Source organism: Nesoenas mayeri (assembly GCF_963082525.1).
Source record: "Nesoenas mayeri genome assembly, chromosome: 5".
Classification (NCBI taxonomy): domain Eukaryota; kingdom Metazoa; phylum Chordata; class Aves; order Columbiformes; family Columbidae; genus Nesoenas; species Nesoenas mayeri.
In genome coordinates, this window is record NC_137548.1 from 13,001,897 (window position 1) to 13,019,985 (window position 18,089).

The following is an 18,089-nucleotide window of genomic DNA, read 5'->3' on the forward strand; positions in this document are numbered from 1 at the left end:
ACCTTTAGTGTCTATTTATGAAAGCCAGAATTTTATTAATGGTATTTCCATTCAATCTATTCAGACTCTTAGGTTATGGATAGTGCCTTTAAATAAAGAAAAACGTGGATATCTTTATTATGAGCATATTTCTAAAATCTTGCCACGTTCCACTGACGATAATGGCATTCATCTAAGAAAACTCAATGCTGACAGCTGCTCCTCTAAGGGTTTTCTACATGTTAATGTGTAACTGAATTTTCATATATTTATCACCTCATATTATGTTTAATATTGAATGCTGTTGTTGGATAAATGTGTCTGTGAGCTTTGAGTACTTGTTATAGAAGTCATCCATTATGCAATGAAAGACTGTCAGGTCAATATGACCAAAAATAATTCAGTTCTATTTTTGAGATCTCTCTTTTCTACCTCTTACAAATAAGCTCAACACAGTTTACATGCACCACATAATATCTCTTGCCTGGTCTGAATTTTCAATTGTGTAAATTATGCAACAGTCATATACCCACATCCTAGGTGACAAAAGAGCTGCTTTCCAAAATTCAGTGATACTTCTGTTTTAACATAGTTGTATCAGCTCTCAGGTGCTGTAAATAGGCTCTAATGCTAAGGATCTGTCCCACAGCACTTAGGACTTCAACTGCTAAACACATTTTCCTTTATCTTTCCCCACCTCCCTTCCACATGATTCTCTTTAATGTTTCTGATAAAGCATCCTTCTTCTCTGGTTTAAATTCTGCCAGAATGCCTGGAACCTAAGAAAAGAACTCAGTTACTTGTTTTACGTGTCCATCATCTGGAAAGTATCTGAGCTCCAGAATTGGATCAAGCACACATTTATTTTGAAACATATGTACAGGCCTTCCCTCTAACATTCCCAGCCCAGCTTCATGTTCTTTATTTTGAAAATAAATAGTAGAAAGCAAATTAAAATGGTTTAATACTTGTGGGAAAAAAAAAATCTCAAAAAGTTATCTGTCTATATATGTGTGTGTGTGTGTACATATATATCTATAGGAAGAAAAGATCTGCATGCAATTTGTCAGGCAAACTGTTAATACTCCAAGGTTTCAAATATTTAACAAACTTCTTTGAAAGGAATGGAGATACTTGGTGGGTCTGTTTTAGTGACAGAAAACCTGACACACCTTTGTGAAAATTTGCAGAAAATTAGGTGAGCAGAACGAAGTGTGTGTGAGCCTGAATTATGGGAAAATGCCTATTGTAGAAGTTGAATACACATTTGTTTGGGTCCAAATGAAGCTGTTGATTAAAGAGCACAAGAACTTTAGGATTCATAGGCTGGGCTCTAGGTCTGTGCTACAGCAACGTATTTTTTTTGCCAATAAAACTAATTTCAAGTCTGTAGTTAGATTCTCAGAATCTGGATCTAGACTTTTTGATTTGATCACCTCCCCCTCCTAATCAGATGGAGCAAGCACAAGATTAGGCACAAAAACTGCAGACAAGGAAGATAGTTTTGACATTAGCCTTTTCAAACAGTGACCCTGAGCATGTAACACATAATCAAAACCTGATTAACACAGAAATTCAATTACTGCTTCATTAAAGATCTTTCATTAATCTAAAAAACACTTGTAAAATGCTTGGGCTCCATTTCCCAACAACTACAAATCTAAAAAGAATCGTCAAGGGGTCAGATTCAATGACACAACTATCGTCTCCAAGCTATTCCTCCTAGGCCAAGGTCTGGGTGCCTTTCTTGCCTTTCTGTCCTGGGCAACACACAGATTTACCATGACCCTGTGACCAGCAGCAGAGCCATGCTGGAATAAAAGGTCCTGAGTAATCCAGACCACCAGCCATGGATCAGCGGGAACTGCTGAAGCCAAAATTCTATGGTAGCCCCAAGATCAACTTGGCAATGCAGCCCAGCTCCATTCAATAGCAATGCAGTGGCACTGAGGACCTGATGGCATCTCTGTTAGCTATGAACATCCTCAGAGTTCTCTGTCCCAGCTTGCTGCTCCCTGGGGTGTGAGCCACATGTTGGGCAGAGGTCTCCCAGGGCCTTACCTTCCACCTGCCTGACTGCCCTCATCTCTGTGATGATAGACTCCATTCAAAGATCAGAAACAAAAATAGGGACTCGTCTGTTTGCTCCCCTTGAGCCAAATAGGCCATCCCTTCACAGAGGTCCACAGCAGCCTCATGCTGTTACAAAAGTGTTTCCAGAAAATCAAGTGCACAAACGTGGCCCCGTGCTCTCTGCCTGCCCACCAGGTCTCCGCTCCTGGCTGTCATCAACAGTCTAAGATGGCACAGCATGGCTGGGCTCACAGGCGGTGCCTTGGCCCTTGCCACAGACCCTCTCCTGTTCTTTAGACTCCTTCACAGCTGACTGTTTATGACTTTGTCCTACATAAAAACCCACAGGGTGGAAGAAGAAAAGGTGCTTTTTGAAATTCTATTCCAGAATGTTTTAAAAATTTCCCTCAGTGGTCCCAAATTCCAGATTGCATGAAGCCTTTTTTTAGAATGTGACACAAAAGAGACATGAAAGAGATCTGATAAACACTTTAAAAACATCAAGCAGTTCTTTTTTGAGGGCCTCCACGCAATCTAAGCAAGCAAGAAACAGATTACCATTACCTCATCTCGTACACACAGTACTGAGTCAGGAAGTGGGGGAGTTATCTGATGAGATGTGGTTGTCTATGTCTGAGCTACTTGACTAGATTCCCTTTGTAATTAACAGAAATGGGTACTTCCAGATTTGCATCACCTCATCTAAAAGTAGGCTTCTAAAATAGGTCAGATTAGTCTCATCCTGATAGTGCCTGCTCTTCACAACTCACTAAGAATGGGAGCCAGAGTTGACCAACAGTTTTGACATTTGTTTCTGGTCAGGTCAGTCTTGCCTTAACTCACCTGTCCTGTATAATCCCAGACACATTTGGCAAATCCAGGTACAAGACCAAAAGCCCCAAGCCCCAGTTCAGGGATTTCCTTCTCCCAAGACGAGATGTTTACCCACAAAATACAATTGGTTTGACTCAGGATTTCACAGCTGTATTAAAATTTCCATTTCACTACCTGGAACTGAGAACCTTCAATACGTTTTTTCAGTGTATTTGACATGGGCATTTATCTTGACCTTGTTTTGCACTCTTTTCACTGCTAATTTCCCTCCTAACCTCCTAACACCATTAGTCATACTTTGTTTCACTCACTCCTAGAGCTGTGGGAAGGAGTGTAATCAGTCCATTCAGGGAGAATTTATTTCAATAGTTAAAAAAATGGGTCTGCTCCAGTTTTAAACAACATTGCATAACCACCTACAGGTGTCAAGCAGATGTGAAAGTGCTGCCAAAGCAGTCAGAGCTGGAGACCTGGCGTTTCCAGGATGCTCCACAGATGGGGCAGCCCCATAGACATCAACTCTTAGGGAGTAAAAGCTCAGGGGGCAACATATTTGTGGGCTGTCTGAGGGTAAAAAGTTCTAGAATCCTCTGACCTGCAAGCAGATGAACAGCCCCAATTCTGCATGCCAGCACTCCTCTGTCATCAGGCCATCTGCCAGGCAGATGAGCTGGCAGAAGATCAGACAGGTACAATGAAAACCTGCTTGTTTCCCAGCACACCTTCCTCAGAATAGAGTTGTTGCCACACAGCATCTTAGCTTTGCCTGAAATATTCTGGTGGAAATATGTTCATCTGGAGCTTCTCCAGCCAAGACTACAGATGAATCCTGACCGATGGTTGCAGGCTGAGATAGGAACACGTTATTGGTCTCCATTGTACCCTGCACACCTTTCCTTGGGGCTGAAGCTGTGCAGAGTGGATTGATGCCCAGCTTAAAGTATGGACTGGTGGGAACATCTAGAAAAAAAAAAACATCCATTTTGGCAACTCACAAGCCTTTGTGGACAGAGGTCTATTGAAGAGGGAGAGGTGACACCAGGAATGCAAACATCTCTTTGTTTCAATTTTTGTGCAAGCTAGGGTGGTAATACTTTTACACCAGGAAAGTAGGAAGAGTATTTGATGCTACTTGAATTTTCCTGCACAGCCATCTGCTGTAAAATAGACCTGTTTTCTTCATGAAATGTAGAGCCTGGGTAGTGCTAACTCCCACGTGATAATATCTCCCCTGAATGGCCTCTGAATTGCTGCTGACAATCAACTCCAGCAACAGGATTCAAGGGAAATTTGGTGTCTCTCTGTAGCAGCACAGCCTGAGGGAAGAGGGCTTCAAGGTCTCTGGTAGGGAGCAACTCAGAATTCAAACCTGGCAACTACTAGTAGCATTACAATGTTTCTGGGCACAAATTTCTGTGCCAATTATGTTTTCATATCTATTCTATATTTTTGTAAGTAGAAACAGAGCTAATTGGTGTAAGTCAGTCTTTGGAAGGTCTGAAGACCTGTTTTTAATAAACTTTAAAGTAGATTCCCTCGAGATTTGTTGTTTTTGTTTTTTTTTTACACCAGTGTAAATATTTAAGATTGCACTTACTGTCCTTGTTTTTAGAGAAATACTTTAATGAAGCAAAATGGGAAATGACTTTCAAGCCACTGGTTGTCATGAGAGCAGGACTTTGGAAATCATTAGAAGAAACAGAGAACCATTCATACAAAATGTCCAGGATTTTTAATCCCATCTGATAATTCCTCAATCCTCCCAGCTGTCAGAGTTTCAGAAAGTCCATAGAATGTAGGATTGCTGTTTTCTGAGACATAGCACTACCAGCTTTCCCAATACTGTTTTTTAGCTGCAAATACATCCTCTCCTTGCTCTCAGCTGTACTTTTTCCATTTAATTATTTTCTTAGTTTTTAAACTAAATTAATATATAAAAATATATATCTAAAAATAAATATTTTTGCTGAATACATATAAATTCTTTATTATATACACATTATAATAAAGAATCATGAGGGAAGGAAGAGAAATTATGAATTAAAGTATATTGATTTACCAACATTAAAACAATGGTGCAGCGAACTTTTCTAATTAACTGGTATGTGACAATCAGAAACAAAAAGGAGCTAGTCTGTGAAGTTTGTTGCTTTGGAGAGAAGGGAAAATGCTAAATTACTTCCATGACTTTTTGACTTCTTATTTTATCCCTCCTTTCAATGTCGTCTGAATTACCACTACCAAATATGCAAGGGTACACAATAAAATTAAGCACTCCTTGTGAGAAACACAGACTTGTAGAACAAAAAACAGAACACAGTATAAGTAAAGAGAATCCAGGCATGGCATTTTGAGATGCCACTGGAAGCTAACATTAAGAGGAAGGTTTTCAGAAAAAGATCATCCTTTCCTTTCCTTTCCTTTCCTTTCCTTTCCTTTCCTTTCCTTTCCTTTCCTTTCCTTTCCTTTCCTTTCCTTTCCTTTCCTTTCCTTTCCTTTCCTTCCCTTCCCTTCCCTTCCCTTCCCTTCCCTTCCCTTCCCTCCCCTTCCCTCCCCTTCCCTCCCCTTCCCTCCCCTTCCCTTCCCTCCCCTTCCCCTTCCCTTCCCTTCCCTTCCCTCCCCTTCCCCTTCCCCTTCCCCTTCCCCTTCCCCTTCCCCTTCCTCTTCCCCTTCCCCTTCCCCTTCCCCTTCCCCTTCCTCTTCCCCTTCCCCTTCCCCTTCCCCTTCCCCTTCCCCTTCCCCTTCCCCTTTCCTTCTTTCCTTTCTCCTTCCCTTCCTTTTCCTTTCTCCTTGTCATTCACTTTCTATTTGTACCCCTAGAACCTCTCTTTCTCCCAGAGGTCAAATTCTGCCTGTGGCCAGAACTCCCCAGTGCAGCAGGTTGTTGTAACCTCCTTTGATCTGACTTAATTTTCATTAATTGCACTTACCCAGTACAGAACAGCAGCCTGGGTAATTTTATCCAAAAACGTAGCTGGAAGACCTACTGTCTATTATTTGTACAAACCCTAGTGGTTAGATTTTTAGAGCAGCAGAAGACGTGAGATCAAATCTCTCTCCATCTAAACAGTTTTGACCATTCTTCTTTCCCAAGATGAGCAGATGAGTAGCAAGAACAGGCCAGAAGTAGAGCAAGCACATCAGGTGAAAGGTGGTGTGATGTGGCAACATCATGAATGACGACATGCAGAAATGAGCAGCATGGGTCCAGGTTCTCATTTCCCTAGATAATTCGGGGCTTTTATTCACCTTTTGAAATATAAAATCTAAATGATTGCATTAACTGGAGTTGCATTCAATGTCTGAATTAGAATATATTATTTTAAGATAACGTAACTAAAAGTGGTAATCTAAGTATAACTGTAACCACGCAATATGTGTAATTGAAATAGAGCACAGTGTTGGCAAAACATTAGACTGTTTCCTGGATCTAAGCTGCATGGATCAAGTAAGCAGCAATTGTAAAACTTTCACATTAATTTACTAAAGTTCCTATCGCCACAGTCACACTAGAGCCAGCTCAGTTAAGTGTTTCTTGAAGAACAGCATGTTGTTCCCATGTCCCTTGTCTAATTGAAGACTCAAAACATCATTCTACTGAAGCTGAAGGCCATGTCTATTTAACATCAAAGGGAATAAAGATTTGTCATTCTTTTAGGAAGAATTATTTTAAACATATTATTAAAACCAAACAAGGCTATTCACAATGCATCACATGGTAGCACTTTTATCTCTAGGTGATAGCAGACTCCAGTTCTGTAGAGCCTCAGAGCTCTCACCTGAAGCCAAGAAAACAGCTCAGTACCGTATGTGAATCAATGCAGTATCTGAACCCAGCTACAGTCACCTCCAGTGATACCAGCTCTGACTGGAAACCTGTCCTACTGTGCAAGTGGCAAACATGCTAGAAGAAAGGGGAGCTTACATACTAAATAGACAAGGATAAATTATCTCCATTGTGCAGACGAGAACTGAGGTGAGAGCAGTTCTAGCTCACCCGAAATCACGCAGTCAAGCTCCAGTAAAGCAGGGGAAGGATGCCCAGGTTCATTGCTGCAAACCCAGCGGGACTATTTGGGTGCAGGTGGCACTTCAACCCCTCATGATAAAATTTTTGCTTGGATCTCCTGGCTTTATGTTTATTTAATCTCTAAAATGAAGAGAAAACAACAAAGTGAAAAACTCTCCAAATTCCATGTCTAGTGCTTTGTTTTGTCAAGGAGTGTAACTGAAGGTATCTTACCAACAGAGCATAACTTCTTTATTAGTAAAAATACTGCGAAAAATTATGGGTGAAACCTGAGGCTGGGAAGTCTTTGCTCCCAAATAAGTGGGAAAATGGGAAAAGAGTTATAACTTTAAAATTACTATAATATTGATTACCATTCTCAGGATTAAATGCTGAACAATAACATTTCTAGCAGCTCTATGGCAAGGGATAGGGGTGGAAGTTGAATCAAAGAAGACGTTTTCTTTCTCCACAAAACATATTAAAACTTGGATTATTGGCAAGGGAATATTTTTGCACAGTTTATTTAGAGTTACTGCTATACTGATATATGCTACTTCAGTCATAGTATTTTAAGATAACTCTAAATGGAAAGTCCTGTGTGAAACCAAACCTTAGCCTGTATTTTGTATTTTAATGAGGATTCTTTCACAAAATATTCCATTATGGATAATAAGATATTAGCAATGAATGTGCCAGAAAGGACAGATGGGAAGATAGTCAACTGTCTAAATCAGAAGATTTTCAAAGTGCAGTAAAGAAGTTATTAAGCACACTTCTCTGGCTTAATGCCAACCTATACTGTAGGGAATTGGTCAAAGAGTGGATCATGAAAAGCTTTTTGGGAGCAGCTAAATTCTACAGCTGTGGTCTTTGTTTTTCCAGCACTTTGCAAGAACAGAAGGGGGAATTACGAAAGCGTCTGTCATACACTACCCATAAGCTGGAAATGCTTGAAACGGAGTTTGATTCTACACGTCAGTATCTTGAAATAGAACTGAGACGTGCTCAGGAAGAACTTGAAAAAGTAACTGAAAAACTGAGAAGGTTAGTGACTAACTTTTTGAAATATACAGAGTTATTAGGAATTTACAAGGGGCTGTGTTAAAGACATATGTAAGTAAAAATATAAGCTTATAGTCTCAAACATACATCATTTATTATTTATGGATTACACATTGTGTTTTCACATTGAGCATATATGTTTCACTCACCTGAATATAAATTACCTACAACATGAAGTTATTTACATTTGATATGTAAGATGTGCATGTGTTGAAAGTAAACATGCAAATAGAAATATATGTACATAGCTGCATATGTAATATCTTTTGTGTGCAAACATACATGTCAGTCAGTGCCATGTTGTGTTATTCATACAAAGGCTATAAATATGCTACATATATATGCTTATACCATATATATACAGATATATTATTTTAGTGCATTTTGCTGCATATTTTCTGTTTTTACTCACCATTGCACTGATATAAGAGAATGGAATTTGGTCTTCCATCTCTCAAAGCTGAGACTGTGTTTAATTCACATAGTGTTATGAGATTTCACATTATGCTAGAGCAAATAATTTGCTTTTCAGTCCCAAGTAGAATAGAATGATACTGAAAACCTGTGACTTAAAATTGTTTAAGCTGTGGTACAGTGCTATTGTAAATCAGGGGCCCAGTTAATGTTAATGACAAATTATAATAAGTATGCACTCCTGACATTCCTGGCCCTGATTAAAATGGTCTGTAATGTAACTTTAAATTTATCAGTGATTCTTAATATCATTTTTTTTCACTTTTTTGCAAAACTTCTGAACCTGCAATTATCCATTTATGCAGGAATGTATTTGCATGTCTTGTGAGGACTTTCTTAAACTGATGTAGATAATTGAACTGTTTGATTTAGTTTATTGGATGAGTCAAAATGAAATTCAGAATAAATCATTCCGAGCTATACCCAAAGAAATATCTTTCATTCTTTACAGATGACAAAAAAAAAAGAAAAAAGCCAAAAACTGCTGACAAACTGAGTCAACCAAATTGGTTTATGAAAATTTTAAACAGAAAGAGGCTGTAAAACCTCAAATTAGAATACATCCTAGTGTGCTTTCATAAATTACATGCTTCCTTATTTAGGGAAACAAGGTTAAAATAAGACAGTGTCATGATAATCTTGAAATCTATACACATGTATCAATAGCAGCCTGAAGATTCTCCATGTTGTTTTCTTGACAACAAAATTTTTCCTATCACTTCACTTAGAGTGGAGCTATTGAAAGTAACTTCCCTCCTGATGTAGTTGTGTTCCAACATAATTCAGCTTTAAGGACAGGGAACGCTGGTACTCTTTTCTCCTGAAACGTTATTTCAGGCATGGATGACATAAATCTTGTGTCATATTTAGCAGAGGGGGTGAACATCCACTTGTGTTAAAACAACAGGGCTTCCTAGTCAGAAGAAAGCCTTTTATCAGCTTCATTGGGCACTGATGAGTTAAGCACCCTTCAAAACTCAGGCCACTCAGTCTTTTTTTGCTCATGGCAAAGTCTAACACTCATATACAAGCATCAGATTCGTAGAACTGACTTTCCAATATTCTAATGGAACATCGTACCATATTATGAAGAAAACTTATATTAAAAATTATGTTTCAGGCAGGTGATTACTCCCATGAAGACATATGATACTGGAAGCCCAAAATATTTTACGAGGTGAGCTTTAAAAATGTTTCTATTGAGAATAGCAAGGCATACTGCAAGTTGAACAACTAGATTTCTCAACCTGGAGAAGGATAATGTCTGAAAAAATACTGTCATCCAAAAGTGTGTCAGCAACATGTCACAGAGGAAAATCATTGTGAGAAAAACAAGGAACTAAAATTAGTGTCAATAACATGTGTCTTGCTTCACTCCCTGTACAGGGAGATAAATTCACCCTCCTCCCCCCCGCAATAAATAACCCTTGTGTAACAAGATCCCACTTGCATACTAGAGAGCATCTCTGTAATTAAATTTCCATTACTGTAAAATGCAGATTTTTTTTTCTGAGAGGCTGAATGACCATCCTTTTCAAATCCTTTCTGAAAGCCTTTATGGTCTTAATTCATCCAGAATTACCTGTGTTGCTGCTAGGCCTCCCTTCTCTTACTCAAGCAAACAGGTCAGTTATGTGGTTTAATGGCCAAGTTTTAGACCTCTCTACAAACATCTAGAGGTGGCCTTTTTCTTTTTCCCAATGGGAGCAAAAGCAGGGCAGTCCTGAGTATGTTTGAAAATATTAACTATAAAGCATAGCAGGCTTTGAAAAGTGACTGAAAAGAGATTGGGGATTTCATATACCTCACATTGATTTCCTATCTGATGTGACCAGCATGGCTTTTTAAAGACAATATAAAAAAAAAAAAAAGAAAAAAAAATCAAATATCAGTCTTGGAACCAAAGTTCATGTTGTGTTTACTCCTTGAGACTCTGCCCTCGGTAACAACCTGGCAAGATCCCCATTCTAGCTTTTACCAGAGAGTAGAGTTATTTTAAGACACAAGAAATAAACCCATACAAGCATATATTTAGCACTGAGATTAGCCTCCACACATAATTGTTTCACTAAAAGGGAAACATTTCACAGACTGAAGAGGTGTTCTGAACAGTAATCCTGTAGTTCTGTTAGCTTTGGAATAAATGGTGGGAAAACACTCTTGTTTTCTTAAAGGAATCGGTGTAATTTTTTTATAAGAGAGAGGGAAAAGGTTTTTTGAACAAGAAGTTTCTATTTTAACAGCCTGAGAGCTAAACTGCACTCTGGGTAAAATTACCTTCTTTAGAGAAAGTCAGCCCAAGCCTGTGTTTTACTTTAGATATATCTCATGGCCTTAAGAGGGCTTGAGACTCAGTGGAAGCAGAGGCTTTTGCAGGCTTCCTCTGCAGTGGTGATGCGTAGTCTCTGAGAGGAGTGTGTTATCTCCACAATATGATCAGAGTAGTTTTAATTAGGCCCTCATTTGGTCAAGAATCTAAACCTGCATTTAATACATGCACACATATGTACCTGGAGGCATATGGGTGTCACCTAATAATATGAACAACACAAAAAGCCATCAATTTTTATAAGAAGCTATCAATTCACATGAGTTTATTCTTATAGTAGTTTCAGAGGGTTGTGAAGTTGACCTGCTCGTCACTTTATTTACAAAGACGCCAGATTTTCAACATTAAAATGTTTCATACTTCATAACCTTCAGGCTATCTGAGTGTATTTTTCCTGCAAACAGGGTTACTATTTGCTCATCTGGTCATTTTCAAATTGGAATAATTTTCCCTACTCCTCCTTTATTTTACAGTGTTGCCCAAAGATTGATTTGATTACTCTGTTCCTCTTTTATCCCGTTAACACTTTCTTTCATATATAGCTGGGTCCATTTCTCTCCTTAACACCTACATTTGCTGACACTTCTTTTGGCACAGTGGATTTCCAATTTGGGTTTTATGCATATATGTGCATGTGTATGTGTTTGTGTATGTGTGCACGTGTTTGTGCTTATTTTGACTACCTTTGCATAATACTCTCAATAGAAACATTTTTTGAAGCTCAGCTTCCTACTTACTGTGGATTTTTTGTTTAGATTGGATTTGATTTTACTGGGAGGTGGTCCATATTTTTGAGTGCAAAATGAATGTGTTAGAGAGCTAGGGTTTGTGGGCTACTTACTCCTAAACATACAACAGAGGAAAATTTCATGGGCAAAGACAAAAGAAGTTAAAAGCAAAGAAGCAGATTGTGATAAGCTCTTGCAAAAACCATCTACCACCTATGGCACGGAAGTGTTGCCATCCAAAAGAAGATATATTAACGGTAACCAACTTTCCAGTCATCTGTATCAAGAGAAAAAATGCCAACAGAAGTTGAGGATCAAACCCAGTGACGCATTGCAACCATCGTGAGCCAGATATCCAAGTAAAAATTGCTGCTGTTTTTATTAACGATCTTAAACCTATGGAAAGGGACCTTCAGGGTCTCCCTTGAGCTCTCCACATAGGTCTACACTGCAGAACAGACTGGAGTACAGAGACCCCTGAGCTAGAAAAGCCCCAACCCAATAATTTCTTTCCCTTTTTTTTTTCAAGAATTTATACAGATTCTTTTGGACCCATGCAAACTTTTAGGAGGCTGCAGGTGCTAAAAGTTTACATCAGTTTCATACCACCTCTAGTTGAGCCATGAGCTGCCTGGGTGCAAAGCATGTTTGAGCTGTTCTATTTTGGTTTACTAGAGAAAAACTGTAGACCATGACAGAGAAGATAGTGGGGCAATTCTGCTCTCAGACAGCAGGCCTTACCTTAATTTTCTAAATCCATGTTCCCAGCACCATGGCATGCAGCCTTACCTGGAAAACATAACTATGTTAGTGCTGAGTAGCTGTTTACATGCAAAACCAGTTTAAATCTCCTTGCTCCCACTGATTTGTCAAGACCGTCTCTTCCTTCTCCTTTGCCCTGAAAAGCTGGGTACAGGGTAGCCTAAGATTCGTCTCTGTTGTGCTGACTCTGGCTAAATAGCTGTGAAAATCCCAAGTATATCTAGAGCTGCACAAATAAATGTCTATACAGAGGCTTAGTGGTAAAGGCTGCATCTAACAGGAGCATGGACAAAGCAGAGATCCATAAACTTCAACCTTTTAAGTCACCTGGACATTTACACAACATCACTGTGACAACTGATGAGGAATGACCAACCTGTAGGTTAGTACAGGTCTCAAAGATTTTCAACCCATTTGGTTCACCACCTGGGCAAACGCTCTTCACTGTAGGTCCTCCTTACAGGGAGGAGATTTCCTCTGTTCAGCAGCTCTGTAAAATGTACACGACGCCAAAAGTTCCCACAGATTTGTAATGTCCATTTGAAATGGCTGCCCTGAGTCTGGGCTGAACCTTAGTGTCCTGGGGAGTTTCACTCATGGGGATGTCGTTATTTATGCCCACCGAGCAGCTATGCTTGGCACAGACCTCTCCTAACAGGTCCATGTGGCAGATGTTATGGTACGACTGGGAGCCCCAGCAAGAGCTCTGAAAACCTCGTGAGGTGCTCCATGAGCCACTGGCCTGACCCCGGACAGAGAGTTTTGATCAATTAACTGGAAAAAGAAAATCTCCATGGCAACAGAAGCAGGGAGAGACACTTCACTGTGGCAAAGGGGTGGGCTGGATCTCTCAATTCGCAGCCATGACATAGTTCAAATGCAGGTCTTAGTTCTGATTTCAACAGCCGCTACTAACCATGTGATAAATCGAAAAGACTTCTTTAATCCCAGTCCCTTCCTGATCACCATGGAAACTACTCCCAGATCCAAGCTTCTCGGAGGAAGCAGTTGTCTGCTGAATGAATGTGTATTACATCTGAGTTCACTATTACAGTGAATGCACTTGCACACTACCTCAAATCAACTCACCACTGAAAATGTTTCAACCTATTGACCTGAGATTCCCAGTACTAGCATAGATGTGTTTAGACAAACTTTTCACAGCTGAACTTCTGAAATTTGCTTTAAACTTGTTATACATCCTGTTGAGGTGAGGTGTGCCCTCCTTACCTTCTGTGAAGAGAAAGGCACAACTACCATCAAAATAATAATATTTTTCTCACAGCACAGGCTGCACAGCTTGCTCATTACAATACAAAACAACCTAAAGATGTACAGATTGAAACTTTTCTTTGGTGTATTGCTCTGGAATAAGCTGGGAAGTCTCATTTTGATAATCCATTCAATCCCTCAGTGCTGATAAAAGTAAATACCCACATTTTTCAGGCTAAGATATCTAAAAGTATTTCCTAAAGAAAGAGGATGTGTTTAGCTCTTGAAAACAAGCAATTCCTTCAACTTCTGTCGAAGGAAGGAATATTCTCTTCTAAGTCATGTAGCAATGCCTACATGTTGCTTTTGCTGCAGTCACTATGTTTCTGCTGCAATTCTCCATATTAAGAGAGGTCTGTAAACCTTTTTATGTACTCTCTAAGCATACAGCTCAGGCTTCCCCTCTGACATATTATTCCTGAGCCTGATGTAAAGATACAATCTCTTTGTGTAAGCTCTTGTGCTGCTATGCATGTCTGCACACAAATGTCAAACGGCAAACATATTTTCACTTCTTAATGGCATTGGCTCCTAAATATAGCAAAAAGGCATGACAACAAAGTTTTGCTTAGGAGGTAGGTGGTAATTACATTTCACTGAATGGCAACAGGAGGTAAAATAGATTTCAAGTAGTTCAAAACAAGGTTTTGTACTAATGTGAAAATTGCAGGTAAAAAAAAAAAAACAAACACAAAAAACGATACATTCAATTATATGATATCATCTTTGTTTTAGGATACAAAACAATTACCTAGCCTTACAAAGAATTAATCAGGATCTGGAGGATAAACTTTACAGAATGGTAAGTTATCATAAGTGAACTTTTAAAAAAATATTAAGTGTGTTTTAATGGTTCTTAATTCATGGGACAAACATATATGTATCCAAAACAAACAAACAAACAAACAAACAAACCCACAACTCATGCTCCAAATGCAGTATGCTTAAAAAATATATATGACTTTATCAATATCATGATCTAAAGCTCAAGCTGTGTACAACACAGCTCCATCAGTTTAAATGGAGATTGCATTGGCTGATGATCTGGCTGAGTAAATTCTACCTTTAAAATAATTCTCGTTAATTTAGTTAATAATTTCATGGGTTTTAAATATTTATGTTTGCATTAAGTAACAAATGTAAATAAGGTAATCCAAGGTTTTCTCATGTTCCTTAGACACTTTTCATTCAGCCTTTACTAAGTGATTTAATAGAGCATGGATGGTCTGACTTTTATATACTGTCATAACTATTAGTCTCAGTGTATTAATTTCCAATCTAATGTGTCTGCAATCACAATGTCAATGTCACTGTCACAACCCAATTAGTGACTGAGGAAATCACTGCACCATTCATGAGCTTCACATCCAGGACTAAAATTACAAGACACAGCACCATTCATTCAAAATATTTTTATGTTTAAAAGAAATGGCAGTGCCTTTAGTGCCCTGGTTCATTGCTAATGCTTCTGGGACATCACATTCAATGTTAGGAGGAAATTAAAATTTACAGAGAAAGGTGAGGGTAATGTTTAAAAAGGAAAGACCAGCAATATTGAACTTCAGATCTCCAGGTCCTGAGCACAGCCTGAGCTGATTCCTCCTCTCCTGGCTTAATAAGGTCAGTTGTTCCCTGGTCTTCATCCTGCCCAGCCCCATCTCTGGCACAGCCCTAGCAAGCACAGTGCACACAGATCAATACATGGTTTACGGGTCTGGGCAGATTCCTCACATACAGCTATAAGGATGCTAAGATAAGCCTACAATTTACACAAGTCTCATATGTAGCATTTTCATGGGTAGGCAGCCTGGAATGAAGGGAACAGATTACGGTGCTTTGAGAGTAAATAAGGACTATGGCAACCTACTGGAGGGACACCAGCCTTTACTAAGAAGCAGAAAACAAATCTTTGAAAATGTCATCGTTTTTATCTCTGGAGTCTGTTTAAATAGCTGACAAAGAATAAAATGCTGATGTTTTTGTAACTGGCTAACAACAGGGCAAAGTTACAACCAGGTTATAGCTGATATTTGTTCATAAATATAAACACTGTATAAGCATAAATAGCATTTGTTCTCATGTTGTTGGGGGTTTTTTCTCCATTCTTACTTTGTTTCATTCTTTTTCCCTTTACCAAAATCATTTTGGGATTTTATCTCCACCTGTGGCCTAGTATTTATTACATATGTGCTACAAAAGATAAACAAAGTAGAGGCATTCTGGCAGGTAAATTATTAAAAAAAAGTTTAGAAACACAGAAAGAAGGACTCCAAAAAATCCATGGTTTTTTATCGGGTATTTCAGACCAAAGAAAAGAATTTTTAAACTGATGTTTCATCATCCGCTTAAAACAATGAGGAAAGATTACAGAGCATAGCACAGAAAGAAGGAATTCTGGTTCCATGGAGCTCTGTACCTTTCTTTTTTCCATTAGCATGACAGTCATTGCAGGTAGCTTTAGAGGCTTGAAGAAGATCAGTCAGGCTCTGTACACCACTTAGCTCCAGGCTGCTTTGCCTACTGAAGCAATCAAACTGAAGACACAAAACAAAACCAAAGATGTCTAATGGAAACTCTATTAAAAACAAAAACATGGGGGAAATAGTACCATATTTCATTTACATAAGTCAAAACACTTGATTTTTGGGGCACTCAAAAAACCCTCAACACTTCAGAGAAAGCTGTATTAAACAACAGATTGTCTGGTTAATTAACAGCTTATAGTGGACTGGGTTGTTGGATACCTTTCTCTCCCTTTCCTGCTTAGGAAGAACAACTGTGGGTTTGTTTTTTTTGTTTTTTGTCTAATTTAGTCAGTTTGTCATTCCAAAATCAAAAGCCTTTTTATTTCTTTACCTTTATACAAATCCAAATATGTAAACTATGTATTTACTTTCTCCCTCTCCCCCCTACCCCATCCATCTATACACACACATTTGAATGTATACACACACACACATATATACACACAGACTCTTAAAGAAGTTTTGACCATTTGATGTGTCCAAATGCAACAAGTAGAGAAAAGTAGACCCTCAGGGCACTGGTCCCTTGCTCCCCCTGCCTGAAGGGGATGCTCCCAAGAGACAACTTTCTCCCTTCCTTTACAGGTGACCCATAACTCCCCCTCTCACAGTGACTGGCCCCAGTCCAACACCACTAATCTAGGACTCTACCTTGGCTTCCCTCTTCAATGTTTTTGGGTATCCTGAATATTAAAGCCTTCCATGCCTGCTATTGGTATAAGGGATGTAAAAGATAATAATTAATTCATTAGCAGTCACAGAAAAGAAACTGAAGTAGCAGTTCTTCTATGCTCTGCTTCCTTTTGAGTGCTAATCTATAAAATATTTAAAAATATTTGAAAGCATACTTCTGATCACAGCAAATGGTATCCAATTGAAACTTCTATCACATCAGAACTTAAAATAAAAATATAAAATATAAACTACAGTGTCTGTGTTGGCTAAGAGCTAAAGAATGCAATCCTGAAATCAGTGGAGGGTTTGCTATGTTCAACTGGGCAAGACTAAATATATGACTCTGTAGAAACATACATAACACAGAACTAAAATTCTGCTGTCACTACTCATAAATTCCATTTCTCACCACAGTTGGGGTCTTTAACCAGAGATTTGTTTTGTCTTGTAAGCACTGGTGAAGCAGGGGAATATACAGGCTCTCTTCTTAAATAATTAAGCTTTATATTTTTTTTCCATTAAGATATGGGAAAAGATTAAGCAGAGACCTTTAATTTTGCACTGCAATTCCATGACAGGGCTGTTCAGTTAAAGAACTTTTTATAATGTCTAGTTCCAGTTATCACCAGTAGTGTTTGTTTTCTCTGGCACTGGTCTGAATTTCCTGAGGATGCTCTGCCATGGTCTTTTTGTTCACAAACAGTAGTTATAAGCAGATGATGCAAGCCATCCCAAGTACAGATTATTATAGGAAATCCTTTATATGATCTCAGACCAGCTGTATCACACTTTCAATCCTCACTGGAATTAAGCCATATTTTTTAAAATGCTTCTGAAGTTTTAAGGCTTTTTTTTGCAGTTAGTTCTGTAACTTTAGCTTTAAAGCCATAAGCCAGATTTTTAATGGTATCTACATTTGGGAAGAACTGTTAGATACCTAATAATAGCTGCTTAATAAACCTAACTGCTAGTGAAAATCGCACCCATTTCTCCTCCCCCATCTCCATTTTGAATGTTCTTGAAAACCTGATCTCAGAAATCCAGCTGCAAAGAGCTCATGAGACTATATTCCCCAGAAACACCCTAAAAATGTGTCTTTTGTAACTAGAAAGTAACAGTTTGACAGACAGATTACTTAATGATATAAGCTCCCTTATGCAAGGTTCTTCAAGAGGCCAGAATAGAAACCTCTGCTCTATCTAAAATGCATGCTATTGGCACCTAATAAAAGCCTACAAATGCAACAGTGGAAGTGGACAAGGAAGGTGACAGCCCTGTGACAAGGAGCAGAGCCCCCTGATGACCAGGTGAACCACCAGATAAATCAGTGAGCACACTTGTAAACCCTCACTCATACACATCCC

The 18,089-nt window shown here is 38.8% G+C and overlaps 1 protein-coding gene across 1 annotated transcript in view; it reads left to right on the plus strand.

Annotated features, from left to right (window-relative positions):
* BEGAIN (brain enriched guanylate kinase associated) overlaps positions 1 to 18,089 on the plus strand; it is a gene marked incomplete at its 3' end in the record, with an annotated part of 157,121 nt that overhangs the window by 88,943 nt on the left and 50,089 nt on the right. Inside the window, exons 4-5 of the mRNA XM_080345642.1 lie at positions 7,781 to 7,942; positions 14,261 to 14,327. Coding sequence (XP_080201768.1) covers positions 7,781 to 7,942; positions 14,261 to 14,327 — 229 coding nt within the window. The remainder of the gene's footprint in view (positions 1 to 7,780; positions 7,943 to 14,260; positions 14,328 to 18,089) is intronic.